Below are 22,359 nucleotides of genomic sequence, written 5' to 3'. Positions count from 1 at the left end.
TTTACACCCAATGTCTTATTTTAAATGAATGGAATATAGCAAAAGCGACTTGCTTTTAAATGACTTGCATTAAATTAACAGACTATTCTAGCCATCTATTTCCTGGTTAGCAAACAATGGGGAGGGACTTCTACCCTGCTGGTATTCTCTTTCTTGTTGGCTGTCTCTCTCTATTGTTTGCAAGCTGCCACATTCTGTATAAAATGTTCTATGGAGAGGCCTGCATGGTGAGGAGTCAAGGGAAGCCCCTAGCCAGGAGACCACAAGAAACTGAATCCTGCCAACAATCACATGACTGAGCTGGGCGGGACCCAGGTAAGCTATTCCTGGCTTTCTTACCCATGGAAACTATAAATATAGTTGTTCTTTTTACATTTTTATTAATTTATTGATTTTTAAAACATGACTGCGAGTCCATTCTGATGTAATTATTCATGCTTGGAATATATCTTATTCTAGTTAGAGTCCCATTCTTACGGATGTACATGGTGGTGGGATTCACTGTGTGGTTTTCACATATTTACATGGGAAATTATGTCCGATTCATTCCACTCTCTTTCCTTTGCCTATGCTCCCTCCCTTCCCTACATTCTCCATTGTCTAATCTGCTGTACTTCTATTCTTCCCCTCACCACACCCCTCCCTCATTGCAAAAAGGTTAGCTTCCACATAGCAGAGAAAACATTTGACCTTTGGTTTTATGGGACTGATTTACTTAGCATAACAGTCTTCCAGTTCCATCCATTTACTGGTAAATGCCATGATTTTATTTCTCTTTATGCCTGAGTAGTGTTCCATTGTGTATATATACACCACATTTTCTTTATCCATTCATCTGTTGAAGGGCACCTAGGCTGGTTCCATAGTTTAGCCACTATAAACATTGATGTGGCTACATCACTGTAGTATGCTGATTTTAAGTCCTTTGGGTATGAACCGAGGAGTGGGAGAGCGGAGTCAAATGGTGGATCCATTCCAAGTTTTCTGAGGTATCTCCATAACTGCTTTCCATGGGTTGCACAAATTTGCAGTTCCACCAGCAATGCAGAGTGAATCTTTTTTCCCACATCCTCGTCAACATTTATTGTTGCTTATATTATTGTTAATTGCTATTCTGACTGGAGTGAACTGGAATCTCAGTGTAGTTTTAATATGTGTTTCTCTAATTAATTGCTAGAGATGTTGAACATTTTTTCATATATTTGTTGACCATTTGTAAATAAGGTGGTTCTAAGCCATTATGTTTTGGGGTGATTTGTTGCAAAGAGATAGATAACTAAATAGAGAATGTGAAATGAAGGATTGAGGAAAACATAAACAAAGACTTCCTAAGAACAAGGAATCTAATATTGCATTTTAGGTTAACTACTATGCTGCTCTTTGTAGTAGTCATCTGCCAATGCCTGGAGTACTTATTTGTTTGTTTGTTTGTTTATTTATTTTTAGTTGTAGACACAAGACCTCCATTTTAAAATTTTTATGTAGTGTTGAGGATTGAACCCAGTGTCCCACACATGCAAGATGAGTACTCCACCAGCCCCAGCCCTGGAGTATTTATTTAAAATCTACTATACAAGGGCCTGGGGAAGTAACTCTGTGGTAGAGTGCTTGCCTAGCATGTGTGAGGTTCTCGGTTCAATCCCCAGCTCCATACACACAAAAATAAAGTTTTTAAAGTTCACTACCCAAAAGGTGTTGGCTGCACGGTATTTTTGAGAAATCTAGAAAAGGGGGTATAAACTGTAAGTTTCTCTTCACAATGGGCAGAGAGAAAGGGAACAGTCAGAAGATGCAAGACACAGAGGAAAGGAACTTTTAACACTGGCCAGAAACAGAAATCTGGGTGACTAGCAAAACATATGCTATTTCCCATCTGCCCTTTTAAAATACCTGAAAATGGTATGGGGAGTTGATGGGATTTTCCATACCTCTCTCTCCTTTCCCTCATCTAGAGTGATCAACTGGGCCAACCTCTACTGAGGGACCAAAATGATTCATTGCTCTTTTTGACTTGGAATCTCTAGAAGATGAAGGGAGGATGTTTGGTGATATGGTGGAGGCAACGAGTGGATTGGGCTGTAAATGCAAAGGCGAGGGGGGTGTGTTGGGGGGAGACAGTGTGGTATCTTTGCTTTCCTTTCATTGACGTCTCTCCTAGGGTCAGAATGAGGAGTTATTGAGGTAATATGTGCTGCTTGGAATGCGATATACAATCATTAAATGCTACTTCCCCTGAAGAACTTCACTGGGTTTCCTTTTTAGTTTTTGTGTTTCTGACTTAACTTCTTTGAGAAGTAAGGCTTTTACAAATCATTCAGGGATTCACAAAATCCATTTATGTATGAGGTTGACTTTGGGATGACAAAGCATCCAGTCAAGATTAGGAAGATGTCTTAGACTGCTGAGGTGGCTCTAACAGAATGCCACAGACTGGGTGGATTTTAAGCCACAAAGACTAATTTCTCACAGTTCTGGAGGCTGGTAAGTCCAAGATCAAGGAAACAGCAGATTTGGTGTCTGGGCAGGGCCTGTTCCTGCATGGACTGACTCTTACCACTCTAGTCTCACTATAGTGGAAGGGCCCAGTGGCTCTCTGGGGCCTCTTTTATAAGGGCACCAACTTCATTCACGAGGGCTCCACCCTCATGACCATCTCCCAAAGACCCTCACCAGCAGAAGGACAGGGATTTTAAAAGTCTCTGTGTTCCTCCTCACACTGCTTCCCTTAGTGTGTTCCAAAACCAAGTTTCATAAATACTCAAAAAGTGGAGCCCAAATGGATGTTGACAACCACACTTGGCTCAAACACGTGTTTCCCTCCTCTCATTTTGCTCAGCCTGAGCTGACAGGCTACTCAGAGAGTCCAGCTGAGCTGACGCTCTCCACCTGACCAACTGAGATGCAAGTGAAAAGTTCGCTGATCTCTTAGAACACCTGGAACACCTGGCTTCAAACACAGCCATCTTAGAGTCAGGTACCTAGGCTGGAGCCAGAATCTACCAGGGGTATTTGCTTTTGCCAAAACATTTTAGAAACTTACTGGCATCAATTTCATCAAATTTTAAAATTGGGGATAGGTCATTCCTCCTTGTGGCCTCCTAAGGTTATTGTAAAAGTCAAATAAGAATATATATTGAAAGTTTGGTGGGAAGAATGATTATGCAAGTAAGTTTTTCTCACTGAGAAATTCTCATATATATATATATATATATATATATATATATATATATATATATGGAATATGATGATATATTGTAAATTTATAAACTAACCTCCACTTCTAGGTGTCTATGCTGAAAAAAATTCCTGAATGGTTAAATATAGAAATACCTACAAAAATATTCAGCACAAAAAGGCTGCTATAGCAAAATATTGAAAGTAAGTTAAATGTTCATTAGCAAGAGAATGGGTAATTGACTCAGGGCATACACATAAAATGGAATACTGTATAGTCACACACACACAAAAGGCATTAGATCCAAATATTTTAACAATATCAAAAAATGGTAAAAACACAGAACTGAGGAAAAAGAGTAAATTGAAGGATATATACTGTGAGACATTATTTACATAAAATTTTAAAATGTGCAATAATATTTTATAGTGTGTGGATATAGACAAATAATGAAAACTGTGTAAAACAGTTACGGGAATCATTAACAAAAATTCTCACTAGTGTTTTCTTTAGGATGGGAGACAGAATGGTATCAATGATGGGTACATATGGGACTTAATTGTCTTTAACAGTGGATTTCTTTTGAGGGAAGAAAATTGAAGCAAATATGAAAAAGTATTAAGATTTGGGAGGTTTGGGCATGGGGATGTTTTTGTACATTAGAAGTTTCAATAAAGATAACCCATATAAAGGAAATCATAGGAAATGTAGACCAAGATTCGCATATAAGAATATTCTTCATAACATTGCTAAAAATAAGAAGACAAAAAAAGAAATAATCTAAATGGTCTGTAATTAAACTAGTTATTAACTATGCCTGTATAATTAATGAACCAATTCTTAAAATAAAAATATTCACATAAAATTAAGTGAAAAAAATAGTATACACAAAATGATGTGTAGTATTCTCTAAACTATGCATGTGTATATGTAGGTGTGCATATTTGTGAGTGTGTGTAGATAATAACCAAAAATGGAATAGTCTGTATGTATATTAGAATATTAAAGTTGTCATTATTTCCTATTTCTTTTCTGTATTTCACAAATGGAATATGAGGCGCATGTAAAATCTGTAAATAAAATCTACATTAATTTTTTCAATGTTTAGCCATTCAGTGTTTATACTGTCATGACTCATGCAAGAGTAGGACAGCAGTGTCTAAGCCACATAGATATTAATACCATTCAATCTGCATCTCCTGCCTGCAGGAATGTCTCAAGTTTAATGGATATGGCTTCTGTTTTAAGATCTCTCAAACATTTGTTAGTTGACTCATTTCTATAACTGGACGCCAGCCCTCCCTCTTAAGCTTTACATTCATACAGCCAACTGTGTACCAGATGTCACCTCTTCTAAGTCCCTCAAATTTTGAAAAGCAGCATCTCAAACTGAATCCATCTCCTCAACCCTGTCACCCTATGTCTCCTTCGTCAACATCTCTTGCCTCAGTAAAAGCCCAGAAGCATGTGCCCAGCCACCAAACCATCTTAGATCTTTCCCTTATCTCTCTGCCCCAAATCCAGGGGATCAGTATGTTCTGTCAACTCTGTCTCTGATTTATCTCTTCGCTGGTCTCTTCTCACCCAGAGCCAGTCCCCTCTGAGTATCTTAGTGCCTGAATCTTGCCTGCTTTAAATTTGCATTCCCCCCCCCACTTAATTTATTCTCAATTACCAATGTGCAAAGTGCTCTTTCTAAAATGTAAAATCAAATAACAAAGGGAAGCTCAATAGCCCCATACATTTTTATTTTTATTTTTTCATACATTTTTAAACTGCACCAGAAAAAGATAAGTAACCACTGAGGGCTTTGCTTAAGGACCGAAGAACATGTGACTGACCCAGATGTGGGACACATCAGCCTGCAGTTCCCTGGGTGTCGCCATCAAAACAGCATGATTAGATGGCTCATGATCACCTGACAGAAATGTCAGTCATCACTTACAGCCCAAAGCTCGTGACTGCAGGGGAAAATGAATTTTAGCTTCCTTAGTAACACTTGTATTTTCATTTCCAGAAATAAGAATATAATCCTTCAGATTGTCGAAGACTAAGAGTCGGGAAATCTCCTGTCTTCTTGTTTTTACTAAGTTTTATCATACTCAAGGAGGAAATAAAACAATTTTAATGTATGGTTTAAAATTATTATGAACCAGAGTAAGAACAAACTACTTTAATTCAAGAGCAAAGTATACAGCATATTTTATAATCCCCAAAGTATAAAAATGCTATACCTAAGCTTCAGAGTTGAGTTTCCCATGCAAAGAAATTAGGGAATATATATGAATGTGATTTTATTTTCATGTTTTGCACTTGTAAACCTCCTAAAAGGTATCAAAATAATGTATGTATGGAGTGATAAAATTTGCTCATATATTTAAAAAAGTGTGAAAAAATTACAATACATATTTTAAAATTTTTTAAAAATTTAAATAAAAATGGGTGCTGTTTTCGAATTCATGTGAGTATTGATCAAAGAGCTAAGAGTTATAGATCCAGCTCTGTGCACCTAAGATTCACAATTTTATTTGTTTTTCCCTGTTTTCTTTCTTTTAAGGTTCACAATTTTACAAAAGATAACCTAAGACTTTTAAGATAGTATTAATAGTAATAGAAACAGTGGTAGTAATAGAAAAATTAAGAATAGCAGCAATTACTAATCTGTGGCAGACATTGATAAGAACTTTTTAAAAAAATATTTATTGTTTAGTTATAAATGGGCATAATATCTTTATTTTATTATTATTTTATTTTTATGTGGTGCTAAGGATCGAACTCAGAGCCTCACACATGCTAGGCGAGCGCTCTACCACTAAACCCCAGCCCCAGCCCCATTGGCAAATACTTTATACACATTTTTAAAAAGTTAATTCTTCTTACTGCTTCATTTTGTAGTTGAGAAAACAGGCTTAGAAAACATGTTATTTGCTCTCAGTCTCACACTTAGAGGGGCAAAGTATTAACAATCTTATTGGCCTCTGATGAGTTATCATTAAACTAAGAGAAAAGGTAAAGTTAAATTTTATTCATTCAGTTAGAATATGGAGAGACCACTGTTCTATGAAGCCAAGATATCATGGTCTCCTAGAAAGATAATCATGAGAGCTCTCAAAATAGAATGGAAACCTCCCAGCATTTATCTAGAACGGCACTAAAGCATCCTTGGTAGTATTTTAGAAAGTCTTAGGTTGCAGTGCGGCAGATTTCAGGGTGGCTGGCATCTGTCATGCATTCCATTCCACTGAACATGCATGGGATTCCCAGCATGGCTAATTTAGTAGGATATGTAACAAAGAGCACAGTGTCTAGGCCAACAAATAAACCAGAATTTATATCCCTTAGTTCTAACCTTGATTCTGTTCTTGAATTCAGATCTAAATCTATACCTTGCCCTTTTCTGGTCTAATTACAATTCTCTGGTCTAGTGTGAACTCTTTTCTCACCTTGACCCTGGTCTAATTTGGCTTTCATCCTGGATTTTATCCTTGACTTCATTTTTAACTCCATCTGGCAACACATGTCTCCTGCTATAAGTTGCCTCAAAGCTTATAAAGGTGGAAAATGTGATGAAGGATAAGATATTTAGGGTACAAAAGGGATAATTCACATCAAGTTACAAAATCAATTTTGAGGCTAGAGGGTTCATGAAATATTTTCAAGTGTTATATATGGTACTGTACCTGCTGATGGAATCCAATTTTCAAGTTCGCACTGCTCCAAGATAGGGGAAATATTTAATGATAGGGAGGGGAATCCCTCAGGAAATTATACAAGCTGTTAAAGTCATAAATGTAAGTAAGGAAGGAAATGAAAATATTACTCATTCCAGCAGCTTTTCTTGGGGGTAGGGAGTAAGGAAGCATCGGTTTCCTCCATCAGTGATGTTTTCCAGGTACACTGCTCTGAAATTAAATACCAAGCCAAATTTGCAGCTCCACATCTCATGTCAGGACTTTCTCCCTCCTGTTCCTTTACTCTATATTATCTGAACTCTGTCTTCACATTTTACAGAAGTCTATAAACTCTAATAATTTATGGTTATTGTAAGCTGTGACTTGAAGATGCCGGAAAATGTTGATATGAACAGAAATCCAAGATGCTTATTTTACCTTCACAAAGAAACAAGCATTGAAGGAGATTCTGAATTTAAAATGCAAACAAAACAAAACCTAAGCCCACACATTGAGAACTGTGCTTCAATTCAGCCCCTTGGGGGCTGCAATGTATTGATTGGCACAGCTACCGGTGATTAATTTGACACTCAATGCAAAATGGCTACACAGATTTTCCCAGACAAGTCACAAAATAAGCATTTTAAAGAGATCATCCTCAAGTAGCTAGCAGACACTAAAATTATGGTGGGGAGTGAAGAAGGAAGGGAAGAAGTGAGAGAGAGACAGAGGAACAGATTTCTGTCATGGGTTCATTAGTAAAACAGTAAATTTAAAGAGGAATTGTTTCCATTGACTATGAAGCAAGGAGTTCTATTATCCCTCTTTCTTTTTGTTCTGCTTGGGAAATGATCAATGTTTTAAAAGGAAACATACCATGGGTGGTGTCTTAAAAAAATAAAACAAAATATGGATAGTGTGTGTAATGGGCCTGCCCTGTTCCACCCTGTGCCCTATTGTCAGATAATGTGAACAACAACAGAGAGAACCTTTGGAGAACCGGTGGGGGATCTAGGCTTTTTCAGTTCAAATCAGATATTTTGCTTTCTTTCTCCTAGATGAGCACAAAGCTTCACAAAGAAAACAGTTACTAATCATGTGCTCTTTTTATTTTTGTACTAGGCTGTTTGCCTTGGTGTATATTTTCCCCAAATGAAGAGGCTAGTGGGGACTGTTCTCTGCTTGCTTTATCTGCCCCTCACTGATTCTCACAAGGCCGACATTCCATTGAGCTGAGCAAAGAGGATGCTGAAAGCTGAGGTCGTAGTCTCCAGGGGCCAGCTGGTGCCCCTGAGCTGCCTTCCCCTCTCCACATTCTCATACTGAGCTACAACCCGCATTTCCCAGAGATCAATAAGAGCCTGCGGAGCTACAGGAACCTCAGGCTCAGAAGAGAAGCTAATTAAGCAATTACACTGCCAGTTGGAGGTCACTGTAATACTCAGCCTTCATGAAGGGGAACATAATGAAACCACTTTCTTGAGCTGACCACGCAGCTATCGCCAACCAGTGAGTCCCACTGTGGTCTTAGCAAGAATTGCAAGTGTCAGTGCAGACACTCTGAGGTTAATTAGCACCAGAAAAACACTGGGAAGTGATTGAGAAGAAAGTGCAAACATATTACCAAATTTGTTGAAACGTGACTGTAAACAGCTCCCAAGATTCATCCCCATTTTAACAGAAGTCCAAAAACTCAGTTTTTGTCTTTTTTCATTAAATGTGTATGAAATACTAGAAAATACACCTCTGCAGTGTTACCTGAGTCCTCACACTGCTTAATAAAGTGAGATCCTATATTAATTCTGGCAGGTGTTGTCTGCAGTTTTGCACCAAAGCACTGATCACTGCAGGAGTAGAGATGACAAGAAGTCATTTATTCAGCCATGCATCTATTAGGAATTCATGTAGCAAACAGATTGGTGCCTTCAGGTACAAAGACTACTGCCATGGGTTGTATGAAAGCGGATGGAAGTTGTGCATTATTGTTTCATTTTTAAACTTTTATCTATTTCTTCTACTTGAAGAATTTTGCCTTTAGTACCAAGAGTAATGGCTTAGAGTCTTAACTTGCCCCAACTTGGGATAAATGGGGACTCAGCCTACTACAAGAAGACCTCTCATTTTCATATCCAGAGTACAGAAACAGAGTCCTACCCAATGCCTGGTGTACTTGTGTCCCAGAGAGTGAACCTGAGCACCTGTTCAAGTCTGACTTTGACTCTGAGGATGACCCCCCGCCACACCCACCCACCCATATCACCTGACCTTTAGAGTTCACTACATCTGCCCCTTGTTCTCCTCTTCCCTGTCACAAGCCCAAATTCTAACCATATGCTCTTCCCCTGTCTCTCTGTTTCTGCTTGGGTTCCCCAGACACCCAATAAAAACTAAGCCAGGAGTGGTGGCATACGCCTGACTCGGGAGGCTAAGGCAGGAAGATCCTAAGTTCAAAGCCAGCCTCAGCAATTTAGTGAGGCTCTAAGCAACTTAGCAAGACCCTGTCTCAAAATAAAATATAAAAAGGGCTGGGTATGTGGTTCAGTGGTTAAGCACCCCTGGATTCAATCCCCAGTTCAAAAGAAAAAAAGAAACTAAGATCCACAGGCCATAAAGAAAGAAAATAGTTGTACCACATCCAGAAACCAGGACCTATCTGTGTCTGGCACATAATTAGCACCAAAGATTGAATGAATGAATGGAACCTAGACCTCCTGACTTCCAAGCAAGGGCACTTTCCACTCCATATTTGAATTCCTAACACTCTCCCTTATATTGATAACTGAAGTCTGGGTTCCTTGGGAATAAAAGCCAAAGTGGCTCCAAAGTAACCCTTATTTTATTTTCTTCCTCTTTTATTCAGTTCCCAGTTGTGTATGTGTGTATGTGTGTGTGTGTGTGTGTGTGTGTGTGTGTAATTCTTTACCAAAATACTTATTCTTAATTTAGGAAATATAAGGTTTTCATTTTAGTACTGGTCTTGCTATTGATTCCTACCTAGGCTTGACCCCGAGACCCTTCTATACTTCAGTTTCCTTTTCTTTAAGTAAGTAGATGACACAAAATGATCCCTCATGTCTCCTCTTCCAACATCAGCATTCCATTCCATGTATCTACATGTTGATGAGTGTTAGCCATAACCGTTAAATTAATATTTCCACTCTAACAGTCCAAAATTATAGAAGCTTTAAAATATAATGTATCTGGCCCCATCTAAGCATAATTTACCTTTGTATTGAATGGTGCACTCAAGCTCTATTAAAAATTCCCTGAAATAAAAACTATCTGACAGCATCATTGGCAGCTGGCTATCTTTCTCTTTGCTAATGACTCTGTCTAAGCAACAGGACCAAGAAATTAACTTGACTGTCTCCAAAATGAATGACTGGCTTTGTATGAACTTAAACTGCAGAGATTATTATGTAAGATATTGGACCTTAGGGCCGATTTCACATCCAGTGTCCATCTGGTCAGAATGATAGATGGCTACTGCTTCAATACCTGCCTTCATGAATCCCTGCACAACCAACTCTAACTTGGAGCCAAGCCTCCAGCCTTGCCAGGGCATTGCCCCACCTGGCTCCAAACCTCTGCAGATCTCATGTCCCCATAATTGGGTCCATTTGGCAACTACACACAATGGATCTCTACCCTAGTTTACCTGAACACACCTTTTTTTTTTAACATTTTAAAATTTTGTTATAAAGTGTTTTATGAATTATAAAAGCAAAGATGGCTTTGCTTAGATAAAATTTATGTGATTTTTTTTCATTATAAATCAGTAAAAAAATTAAAAAACCTATGTTAGTCCATGTGTTCCAATGTCTCATTCCAGAAAATATGAAATTTATAGAACTAATCTGGCTCCTCTTTGGGTCTCTATGCTGATAAAATGACTTTATCAGTTATTGTATCTCTTGCATTCAAGCTGCCTCTTTTCCCACCAGCACCTCTCTCTCTTGACAAAATTTTAAGTGTCTCTATTATTTTTAAAAAATAACTTTCTGTCCATCTTGTCTTACCCATGGGTTACTGCCTTTTGTCCCCACCTTTTGACCCATTGTGATCTAGAACTTTCCACTACTACCCATACCAAAATTGCTTCTTATAAGGCTATTGAAGACTGAGCTCAGCAGCTCTGTTTCAATCTTCATCCTCGTTGACCTCTGCTGAGTTTGACATCTTTAACCATCCAATCTTCACATCTGGCTTCCCTTTGGTTTCAACGAGACCACCCTTTTCTGGTTTTCCATTTACCTCTGTGGTAGCCCTTATTGAGTTTCTGTTTCCTCTGATTCTTCCTCTGCACCTTATAGGGTGGGGTGTTTCCCCTACAAGTTTACTTTTATAAAAAGTTTTCTTTATAAAAGTCCTCTTACAAGTGACCAACCTACTCCCATGACTTTAACAGCCCCCCAAATATACAGAAATCGTTCTAAAATGCATATGTCCAACTGAGACCCCATCCTGAACACTCAACTCCTACTTCAGACTCTAAGGAATCCTTAAACTCAAAAGTTTCTAATCAAATTCATTACAGCCTATCCCTCTACTCGGTTAATGCCTGCATCGTTCTTCAAGAAAGTAATGCTAACTGCCGCCTCTCTACCACCCCCACCCTCTGCCATGTAACTAATCCCTAAAAGCTGGTGATTACACCACATCAGTTCTCCAAATGGCCCAACTCCTGAGGCCCCTGCCCCATATGAGGCCTTCATCATCTCTGATCCAAGCTTTATCCAAACAGCCCATGTCCCTCCCCTTCCTTCTCTGTCAACCCATTCCTCACACTGCTATTATTTTTATTGTTAAATTCTGTTCTGAGTAATTTATTCCTGTTTCACAGAAAACTATCCTATAGGATAATTTCGAAACTTTCATCAGGGCATAAAAGTGTGTATCCACCTTGGAAGTCTTCTGTTGCCCTTGGTCTCCACATGCCCCCAGCTCCTGTCTACACTCCAGACACAATATCTCCTTTCCTGTCCCCAGAGGTCTATGTGTGTGCCGTTTCCCAATCCTTCCCCCACAGCCTCCCCTTCTGGCCCCATTGCCACATTTCTACTAGTGAAAGAGATTCTGTTACTTAAAGGTCACCTCCATTGTGAAAGCGTTCCTGGTTTACAGGCCCAAAAGAATCAATCCTGCTGTTTTCTCGTGATCATTATGACAGTATATTGAGTTCTAGGCACACAAAGTGCTATGTGCTCTATTCTGAGAAAGACTCTTCAGTAGGTTCTTCTGCTGAAGAGTGTGAGACTTAGATCAGAGAAAAAAGAATCTCTGACTCTGACTGCTAAGCCCATGGCTCCTTCTAATATTCCACACCGCTTCCTTCTCCCAGAGCTCATTGAATACACTTCTCTGGATGTGTTCACATCAGCATTAGCAGTAGCATGATTATGGCTAGTGCAAACTGTGAGCCTTCTCTGTGACAGTAAGCAAATAACCCACATTGTCTCAAATAGCCCCAAACAAACTTGACACGGATAGTCTCATTATCCCTATTTTAGTTACTGAAAATGTATCTGAAAGATTAAATTTCTCCTATGTACAAATGGCGAAGTCCAGTCTCAGCCCCAGATCCTGCCCTGCAGAGCTAGATTTCTCGGCCACAGCATCATGGTGACACACACTATTGGTATGGTTCACTTTCTGTGTCAGTGACTCACTCAGGTGCTTAGAGGCATCAGGTTCACCATGCCCCTTCTGCCCACTACCTGGGCTTCTCCAGTTACTTCGTATAGGATTCTCTGGAGCTAATGATTTATCTCATCTATGATTTTTTTTTTTTTTTGTATTTTGCCTTATTTTCCCAACAGAAATCCTCCCACTACCTCTGTAGGGGCTTATTTTCCATCTCCATGTCTATGGCCGGATCATATTTGAGTTTTCACTTACTCCTGTTTGTTCCCCTCTGCTACAGTTTGTTAAACCAAGCCCCGCTGCACGCTGAGCTATGGCCATAATTACCAGAAAACTCTCTCCGTGTATTTGTATCCCATGGAGGTGGAAAATTTTCCTTGCGACCACAGAAGGGAAAAAACACAGCCATGTTGGGTGTGTGCCTTTGACCTAAGCTTCGGTTGGGTCACACGTTGTGCATGGTGAGTTCTATGGATTATAGACTTTACCAAAGAGAAAAAGCTGTACCTGGCACCATGCAGAGTAGGTGAGGCAACAAGAGGCAGAGAAATGCCCACAGCAAGCAAAACTAGGAAGAAACAGTTTGCATCTGGTCCATTAAATGTCTCCTGGAGACCCTTCTTTTGCTCCAAGGTTTATTTAACCTTTATTCCTGAAGCCATTTCAGGAAAGTATAGGGATGCTGGTTATTTTCTAGTTATTTTCTTTCTTCAACCAGCACATACCTTTTCATTGTTTTGCTTCCAATGACTGCTGTTGAAAAGTCAGCATTGTCTGCCACTTCCTAAAGGTTAGTCTTTCCCCACCTACCCACTCCCTTGACTGACATTAACATTTGTTATTTATCTTTAGTTTGCTAAAGTATGTTTTTCTATTTATCCTGCTTGGCTGTTTGGGTGATTTTATAAAGTAATATCTATCTATCCTTGGTTTTAGTAAAAGTCTTGGTCATTAGCACTTCAAATATTACTTTTGCTCCATTTATCTGTCTTTTCCTTTTAGGATTCCAATTAAATGCAAGTTAAACCTTTTCTATATGTCACCCGTGTGTCTTAGCCAATCTTCTGTACTTTTAATCCTTGTGATTATGCTTTTTTCCACATGAGTCTTCTGATTTTTTCACCTAGTTCATTATTCATTCATCTTAGTGTCCTTCTGCTGAGATTCTTAATGTTACTACTGCATTTATCAGTTCTAAAATTTTCATTTTTTCCCCATACTTACAATGTCACATTTATAGTTTGCAATTCCCTGATTGAAGGACATGGAATGACAACCTCCCACCCCTACCCGGGAGAAAGGATGTGTCCTGGATGGGGAAGGCAAACAACAGGCTCTGGGCTCTGGACTTTCATCCTTTCCCAATCATAATGAGCCCTGGGTGGAGAAGGCAAATGGTGGGATATGGCTTCTGCACTTTCATCCCAGTATCAATGGGTTTCCAACTTTTACAACTGATTTCCTGATTCAGACTTTCAACCTGCACAACTAGTTTCCTGACTGCCCAGCCAGCGCGTCCTAAGTCTCTAATGATTAAGTCACACTAAACATTCTGCTATGATTAATTCTCATTAAACCCCATTAAAAACAGACCCCTTTTGTAACCAGTTGCCATTTTCTCCTCTGCAAATGTGCCATTCTGTCAATGCTTAATAAAGAATCTTGCTGATCCACTGAGAATCTGCTCCTGTTTTGGTTATTTTTGCTTATACTGATGAAAGTTTTATTTTCACTTTTATGTATATGAGCTTAGTGATCACAGTGGTCTAGTCACCTGTGCCTGCTGGTTTCAGTATCTGGCAAATTAGTGGGTGTGCTTCCATTGTCTGTTACTGGTGCCATGTCTTGTTTCTATTGCATTCTCTTCTGATAAATGTGAACATGGTTGATGTCTGTTGGCTATTGACCTAGGATGATTTTATCTTTCTTTAAAGATTTTAAATTACTTTTTCCAGAAACCCCATGCTACCGGCATGAGCAATACACAAGACCCTCCTATTATTCCAGGGCTTGAGGTGTGTGGGGTCCTCTCTGGTGACTTGAAGCTGGGCTGTAGTCTCAGTGAAGGCTGCTTTGCCTTATTTTACCTAGGATATGTATAACATACCAGTACTTTCACCATACTCAGACCCTGGACTCAAATTTTAGTCCTCTTTGCTCTGAGATGCTCTCAGAAGTATTGCTAACCTCTTCTGGATAAGCAAATGCCCTATATGCAAAAACAGTTCCCAATACTGTGTTCACATCCCTCCTAGATAGAAACTCCAAAATTTCACAGTACCTTATGAGTTCTTTGTTACTTTTAGAAAGATGCTGTTAAATGTCATCCAAAATTTTAAATTGTCCTTTTTAGGAGAGTTGGTCCCAGTAAGCATTATGGAAAATGGATATCCTACACTTTAAGTTTTCATGATGCTTTGCTAACTTAGACTCTGAAGGCTCATTTGGAAGGTGAATATACATTCATAAGTCTAATAAACTTTTATTAATGATTTTATAAATTAACACTTAACATATACTTGAAACAGACAAGACTTCTTTGAAAAATATGAAGGGAAAAAACCCTGAAAACTCTTGAGTTTTCTTGAATTAAAAAGAAACTAAACCAGTTGGAGTTTGTGTAGGAAACTGTCAGGAAGCGAAAATAGAAAGATCCCATTAACCATGAGAATCTGGTTTATATTTGAATGAAATGTCTATAAATACAAATGAAACAAGGAAAATGTTTTGATAGAAAATCAGCAGCCAAAAGTTTTAAACTGAAAACAAAAAGAAAATCTCATTTACTCTTACATTAAACACAAAATATTAGTTTCAGGAAAGAATGCTTTAAAGTTTAAACAGCAGAAAGTTTTTATCATTTGACCAACTAATAGCCATATCCCATCTCCCAACCTGTTCAGCCCTAGTAAAAGACTGATTTGTTAAAGTAGCATATCAAGATATCCAAGAAAAGCAGACCCCTCTGAGAACCCTAGAAGCTTAATAATAATTGATCTAAACTAGTTATTGATGAAATCTATTCCACTATTCTTTCCCAATTCCCTTTGAAGCCAATTCTGGCCAATAAAATGTAAAAGGAATTTTTGAAAATGTTTGCTTTCCTGATTAAAAAAAAACATGAAAAGAAGAAACAGATAATATTCTTTGTTCCTTTCTCTAGATGTGAACACAGATGTCAAAAAAAAAAAGACTGCAGCCACTTTTTGGTAATAAAATAATAAACACAACAAAAGACAAAAATGATAAAGGAGAAAGTGAACTGCTAAACCCTGCTTTATTATTGGGTAAAAAAAAAAAATGGCTTTATATGTTAAGTTGTCAATAGTTGCCTTTGAAAATACCATCACTAATACATTCACTAATGTAGTCACATGGTTTGAGTTTGACTGGAGACAGTGCTTGAAATTTGTGCCACTTACCAAAATACAAGAGTCTGGAGGTTCAAGGTCAAAGTCAGTGAAGTTCAAGAGAACGCGGTGATTTTTCTCAACTTGAATGACCCAAGAACACTCAGTGTTACTCCTGTAGTGACTGGGGTAATTGGGAGAATGGATTTCTCCATTGGGAGCCTGGAAAATCCCACCACAACCTGCAAGTGGGAAACCCAATTCAACAATGAGAGGAATCACTGTTGCTTAAACCAGCCTATTACCTGGCAATATAGATCAATATGCTACTTTGCTTGACTATTAGTCTTACATGGTTCTATGCTAAAAACTTTGAAGAACTGAATATTTACATTAATTCATTCATCCCAATTGAACTAAAGAGACATAGATAATACTAAGGTAATGTTTCTACACATTAAATACTGACACCAAAAGTTAGTCAAAATAATAAGGAAAAATAAGTCCAAATAAAATCATATTGCACAAAGCCATGAGATGCCTTCTAGTGGTTCTTTAAAATATAGCATACTGTATGAATAGTCACTTCCAAAATATTTGAAAATCTAGTAGCATATGATTATGTAAATAACTTAATGCTCGCTTTTTACAATTTAAATATTCTAGATACAGTTCAATTACTTGGGTTGTTCTTAATACCTATAATGTAATCCAATACCTGGTAATAAAATCCTTATCTATGACCATCATGCCTTTGATTTATGATAACATAAAATAATAGTAAAAAAATTTGACACTCATTTTCTAGTAATTAAGAGTCATCTTGGGGATAATCTAGATACTGTGTATTATAAATTTATACATAATTTACTTAAGAGAGATTACTATATTGCCTTAGATTTGAAAAAGTGAGGCCATAAATTAGGTAGCCTGGGGGAATACCTCTGTTTGGCATTCCTAGCTGTAGACTTTGGGCAAGTGACTGAATTTAGGGATAAGCTTCTGTTTCCTCAGTGGTTTAGACAGGATATTAAATAGGCTACACTCAGAGTGTGGTTGTAAGGATTAAATGGCATAATCTTTGCCATAGAAAAGTATCTGGCACAGGTAAACATTCCACAAATGCCACTATTAGTAGTACTAGTAGCAGTTGTATAAGTTAATGTCTATTAAAATATTTTGTGCCACAATAGGTCATTGATTTAGAAAGATATTACACAATGCATGGCAATTTCTCAGAACTGGCAAATTTAATGTTTACCATTTTCGCATTTGCCACAAATCCCAAGGTCTATACTATGGCACAAGGTAATCTGCCATTTATCAATGTCCAGATCTGAGGACAGAGAATAGGCACAAGTCCCTTGGCAACTGAATGCATGTCGCCAGTCACCCTAACTGTTTTTACAGTGAACTTGCAAACTTGTATCTTGTTTTCACTTAGGCGGTGACATGTAGATAGATTTTTCTGGAAGAGTATATGTCAAAGCAGTGTTTGTCATTTGGGACATCACAGAGTCATCAGGGTGTAACCTTAACACATTTCTCTAATCATTTCATAAAATTTAACAAGGGCTCAGCATAAGTATGGCAAGGGTATTTCCTTTGATTCACTCACCTCCAGGGACTACTTGCCACGAGGCATTGAAGCCTCTCCCATTTATGGAGCTGTCGGTCTTAAACCGGATGGCTAGTGCATTTCCAGTGCTGGAGACCTGCATGGGGTTCACAGATGATCTCTGGTAGCACAACTGGGTTAATCTGGGAGAGTAGAAATCAGGGCCTCCATAGACCTAATACAGGGATGGAGAAAAAAGGACTTAAGGGACATATTTAAGCAATTTCAGCCCTTCCCCTACCTCCTTGTACTCTTGAATCTATTATGATTAGAGACTGAAATGTAATCCTCCTTGGGTGGGAATGAACTATAACCCTGAGCTGAGTTTTCAAAAGCACTCCCTTTGCCTTAGGACACACAAGTTGAATCACCCACAACATGCCTGCTTCCTTCATCAGCTAGAACTGTAGAGGTGGACTAAGTAGATTATTCCAGAATCTTCCCTATTTCCTTCCTCATTGCCTCTTCCTCTGGAATTTACTGCTTTCTATGGCAGAGACACTTCAACTAATATAGTCTTAAGACTGATTTTCCAACTCTTATGGGCCCATAGGAATAATAGTAGAATATCGTATGTTTATGAAATTTGGGTTCACTGAAAACTAGTGCTTTTCTAGTTATATTGTTAAGAATTTTTTTTATCTACTCTGCACACTGAATATTTTATAAGATTAAGCATCAAAATATAACGCATTTGCTTCTTTAGAGGAAGTGTGCTCTAGAGTGTACTAACAAAGGAAACACTATACATCTTCCTGTGCCTGCCCCCAGGAGCCTGAACAAGAGCCTCCTTGAGAATTACCCCAGACTCTGCAGTTCCTAGATGACTCCTCTAGCTCCACCACACTTGGCTTCAGACCTCCTACACGCCTGCAAATTTGCCCAACTCTCGGTCTGACTGGGATCCAACAACTCCATGACACATTCCTCAGAAAAGGGCCGCTTTGGTCCCACCTCCATGAAACCTCACACACTGATTTCTGAATCTTCCCTAGATTCTTCTCTAGTATGTGTGAAATCAAAAAGAAGATATTGAGCCCCTCATCTTCAGGTCTTGTCAAACTTGAATTTGTAAGGAGAAAGGCCACTGTGGATGACAGTTTTCAAGTATATTGGTAACTGAGTCCTTCAGAACTGCGCGCGCACACACACACACACACACTCGCCATGTACACAAATCTACACTCAGGGTCAAAGCCAGGAAAGGGGCTCTCTGGGAGGTCTGTGCTCAGTGTCCCCCCACCTCTTCCATCTGGGCAGCTCTCCCCCATTCCCCAGGCCTCCCGGCCCACCCTCAGGCCCTCTGCTGACTGATAGGGAAACCACTCAAGTGTTCTCTGGGGAGAGAGAGAGTGAGAACAAGAAGCCTGCTTTGGGGGGTGGAGTACATGATTGGAATCTATAATGACTTCTTTGTCTGATTAATTCCCCCCAGCCATGTGGGGAAAGGCCAAAATGAATGCAACTGCTGTTTCCCAGAGGGCTGAGCACAAGGACTGTAATTGCAAAGGAATGAAGCAAGCCACTGCTTCAGGCTTATTTGTATTAGAAGGAGCTGATGTTTGTGTGGCCCCCTAAGTGCCATCAAAAGCAGGACTTCAGGAAGAGCCTCCTGTGGCCCTTTACACATACACATATGCAAATGGAAGGACAGAGATGGCTTCTTGTTTAGGGTCCTTTCCCATTTTCAAGAATTCCCTACCCCGCCCCACCCCCAGAGCATGCCACTGACCACATGTGCTCCCAATCACCCAAGCCCAATACCCCACGCACTTTTAAAGAGAACACGCTGAGCACTCGTGCTAAGTCCTAACAATGAAAACCTGCACGTCGGCAAAATATTCTTTTGTTTTCTCTGCTCATGAGTCCCCTTGAGATCACAAACATAATGGGTATGAGTTGGCTGGCCTAGAAGCCTCCAGAAGAATAAACACCACCAGTTTTGACATTCTTTGCTTCCCCTCTCGCTGGACTGAACTCACAAACCAGCACCGCACAGAGAACAGCCAGCGCTCACTGCCCACACCAAGCAATTGTCCTGGTTCATTACACCAAGGAGTGGACTTCCTTTCCTGCAGGATGCCAGCTCAGGCTCTCTCTGCAGAGCTTTCTCAGAGATCGAAGTGAAAATCAGTGTTTCCATGACCAACACAATAGAAGGGTGATTTGGGCTTTCGCAAATAAAACCGATGGTTACCATGTGGGCCAAAGAGGAAAGAGATGGAAAGAATTTCAGGGTGTGGTTCATCCCACTACAGCATATGACTACACTTTGGGGGAAAAAGAATTGGTCTGATGATCAGAGATTAAAATGTGTTTTTAGCAAATGTTCAGGAGGGAGAACATTTCAAAGCCTACGGTTTTAATCTGTTTTGAACATTTCTTTCTGCTCTGTTAGCTCCATTTATTGTTACAATCAAGTCAGCATTCCGGGGTTATGAGTAACCACACGGCTATTGCTTTAGGCAACTGACCACTTTCTGAATGGTGATTTTTGAGGGGAAAAAAATGGCTCCAAGTTATATCTGGTGAATCCCATAAGCCCAATACCTGGTGACAGTTAGGTCGCACTTGGCTGCACTCAGTGGATCAGTGTGCAGCTGAGACGTGGCTGTATTTCTAGACCAAGCATATAACAGGGATGTAAACTTTGAAACCTACTGCTCACATGCTATCAGTGACTAAGGAATGAGGGATGGAAAAAAATCATTTTATTGTTTTTAGCCCAGATTTACCACAGTACTTTCCATCTGAGTTGAACATTTCAGAGAAGCAAAAAGGTTTTGAACAAAAAGTCCAGGGGTTGTTCCTTTCAGCCTTAAAAGAAAACTTTCCTCATATATTTAAGGACCTTGAGATTTTCCTCCAAACCCTGCTCTTAATGGGACTTGGGAGACCACTGCAATGTCAGCTTGTCCTAATAAAAATAAACCCCAAGCAGATTGCTGCCTTTTCTCAGAAACATTTCTGTGCAGGCATGGGACCTCTCTGAATGCTGCCCGATGCCCCTAGTCCCTGATTTTGTCTCTCTGTTATTTAGGCTGTTTGCAAGGAATGACCTCTCTCTCTGCTTTCTCACGTAATGGGTGTGACAAAAAGCACAATAAGCCCATTTACATTTTGCCAAGTGGGCAACAATCACATGCACTTTGGAATATGAGAGTGAAAAGTTTGGAACATGCACATTGCTGTGGAGGATCTGCTGCCAGCCCTCTGTAAGTGTTAAGGGGTTTTATGTAACCAGTAATATCTGTGTTGGCAAGGGAAACCATTTGAGTGCTCCATATGTGAGTGTTAGTCCAACTTCATGTTGAGAGTGTGAACTTAGGGAGCTGTCTTCTCTCCTACAACCTTTTTCTACTCTGAGATGGAATGACTTGGCAGCACACTGGCTTTGAAGACAAGGGAGTGGGTTTGATCCAAGACCTTCCAGCCATGTACTCAATTCCATTTTCTGTAGCAATGTCCTGCCGCAGAGAGACTTGTGCAACTCAATGTAATTCCTAGTGACTCTCCATCCACTCACGGAGGGGATGATTTTAGAAGCCCATTTCTTTTCAAGGTGAGAACGTGTTTTGTAATCAGATAAAGTTTTTTAAGTGTTAAAGTTTTGTATGAAGTACATCCTACCCATTTTAATCTCTTGCAGACTGAACACATCTATGGTTTTTACACTGATTTTCAGGAAGCATTGAGTAATAACCAGGTTCACTTTTTAATCCTTTCACTCACCATTCACATGATCATGCAAAAGCCCATTAATTTAAGCCTTGGTTTTGACGACTATTAAATGGGGACAAAATAAGCCCTCATCGAATTATTCAACATTCAAATAAGAATGTAGCTGTAAAAGTTCCTTTGTAAATCATTAGTGTGGATTATTTCTGTGTGCCAATCAGAGAATTGATACTTTCATTCAATCCACAAACATATTGAATGTTTGCTATTTACCACATGAAGGATATGGAAAATAAAATCCCCCAAGAAAAGGGGAAACTAGATCCTTATCTTTCACCCTACACAAAAATCAACACAAAATGGATCAAAGACCTAGGAACTAGACCAGAAACTCTGCAACTCCTAGAAAAAAACACAGGGTTAACACTCCAAAATATAAGTATAGGCAGTAACTTTCTCAATAGAACCCTTAAAGCTCAGGAAATGATGCCAAGAATTAATAACTAGATGGCATTAAATTAAAAAGCTTTTGCGTAGCAAAGTAAACAATTAAGAATGTGAAGAGAATGTGACTTCCTTAACAAGACCCTAAAGTGCAAGAAGTAAAATCAAGGACCAATAAATGAAATGGATTCAAATTAAAAAACTTCTTCTCAGCAAAGCAAATAATCAATAGCGTGGAAGAGAGCCTACAGGTTGGGAGAAAATCTTTATCACATGCTCCTCCAATAAAGCTTTAATCTCTAGGATATATAAAGAATTCAAAAAACTGAACACCAAAAAAGCAAAAAACCCAATCGATAAATGAGCTAAGGAACCGAAGAGACACTTCACAGAAGAAGAAATACAATCGATCAACAAATATATGAAAAAGTGTTCAACATCTCTGGCAATTAGAGAAATGCAAATTAAAACGACATGAGATTTCATCTCCACTCCAGTCAGAATGGCAATTATCAAGAATTCAAGCAACAATAAGTGTGTGTGAGGATGTGGGGAAAAGGTACACTCATATATGTTGGAGGGACTGCAAATTGGTACAACCACTATGGAAAGCAGTATGGAGATTCCTCAGAAAACTTGGAATAGAACCATCATTTGACCCAGCTATCCCACTTCTCAGTCTATACCCAAAGGACTTAAAATCAGCATATTATAGTGACATAGCCACATCAATGTTTATAGCAGCTCAATTCACAATAGCTAAACTATGGAACCAACCTA

General features: G+C 39.1%; 1 protein-coding gene across 1 annotated transcript in view; it reads right to left on the bottom strand.

Moving 5' to 3' along the window:
• Nucleotides 1-22,359, bottom strand: part of Cubn (cubilin) — a 274,311-nt gene that overhangs the window by 124,484 nt on the left and 127,468 nt on the right. Inside the window, exons 30-31 of the mRNA XM_076831399.1 lie at nt 17,458-17,632; nt 15,912-16,081 (exon numbers count right to left, since the gene is read on the bottom strand). Coding sequence (XP_076687514.1) covers nt 15,912-16,081; nt 17,458-17,632 — 345 coding nt within the window. The remainder of the gene's footprint in view (nt 1-15,911; nt 16,082-17,457; nt 17,633-22,359) is intronic.

The sequence above is a fragment of the Callospermophilus lateralis genome, chromosome 13, assembly GCF_048772815.1.
Source record: "Callospermophilus lateralis isolate mCalLat2 chromosome 13, mCalLat2.hap1, whole genome shotgun sequence".
NCBI classification, from domain to species: Eukaryota; Metazoa; Chordata; class Mammalia; order Rodentia; family Sciuridae; genus Callospermophilus; species Callospermophilus lateralis.
Note: the sequence above shows the minus strand (reverse complement) of the source record. Positions and strands in the feature narration are given on the sequence as shown.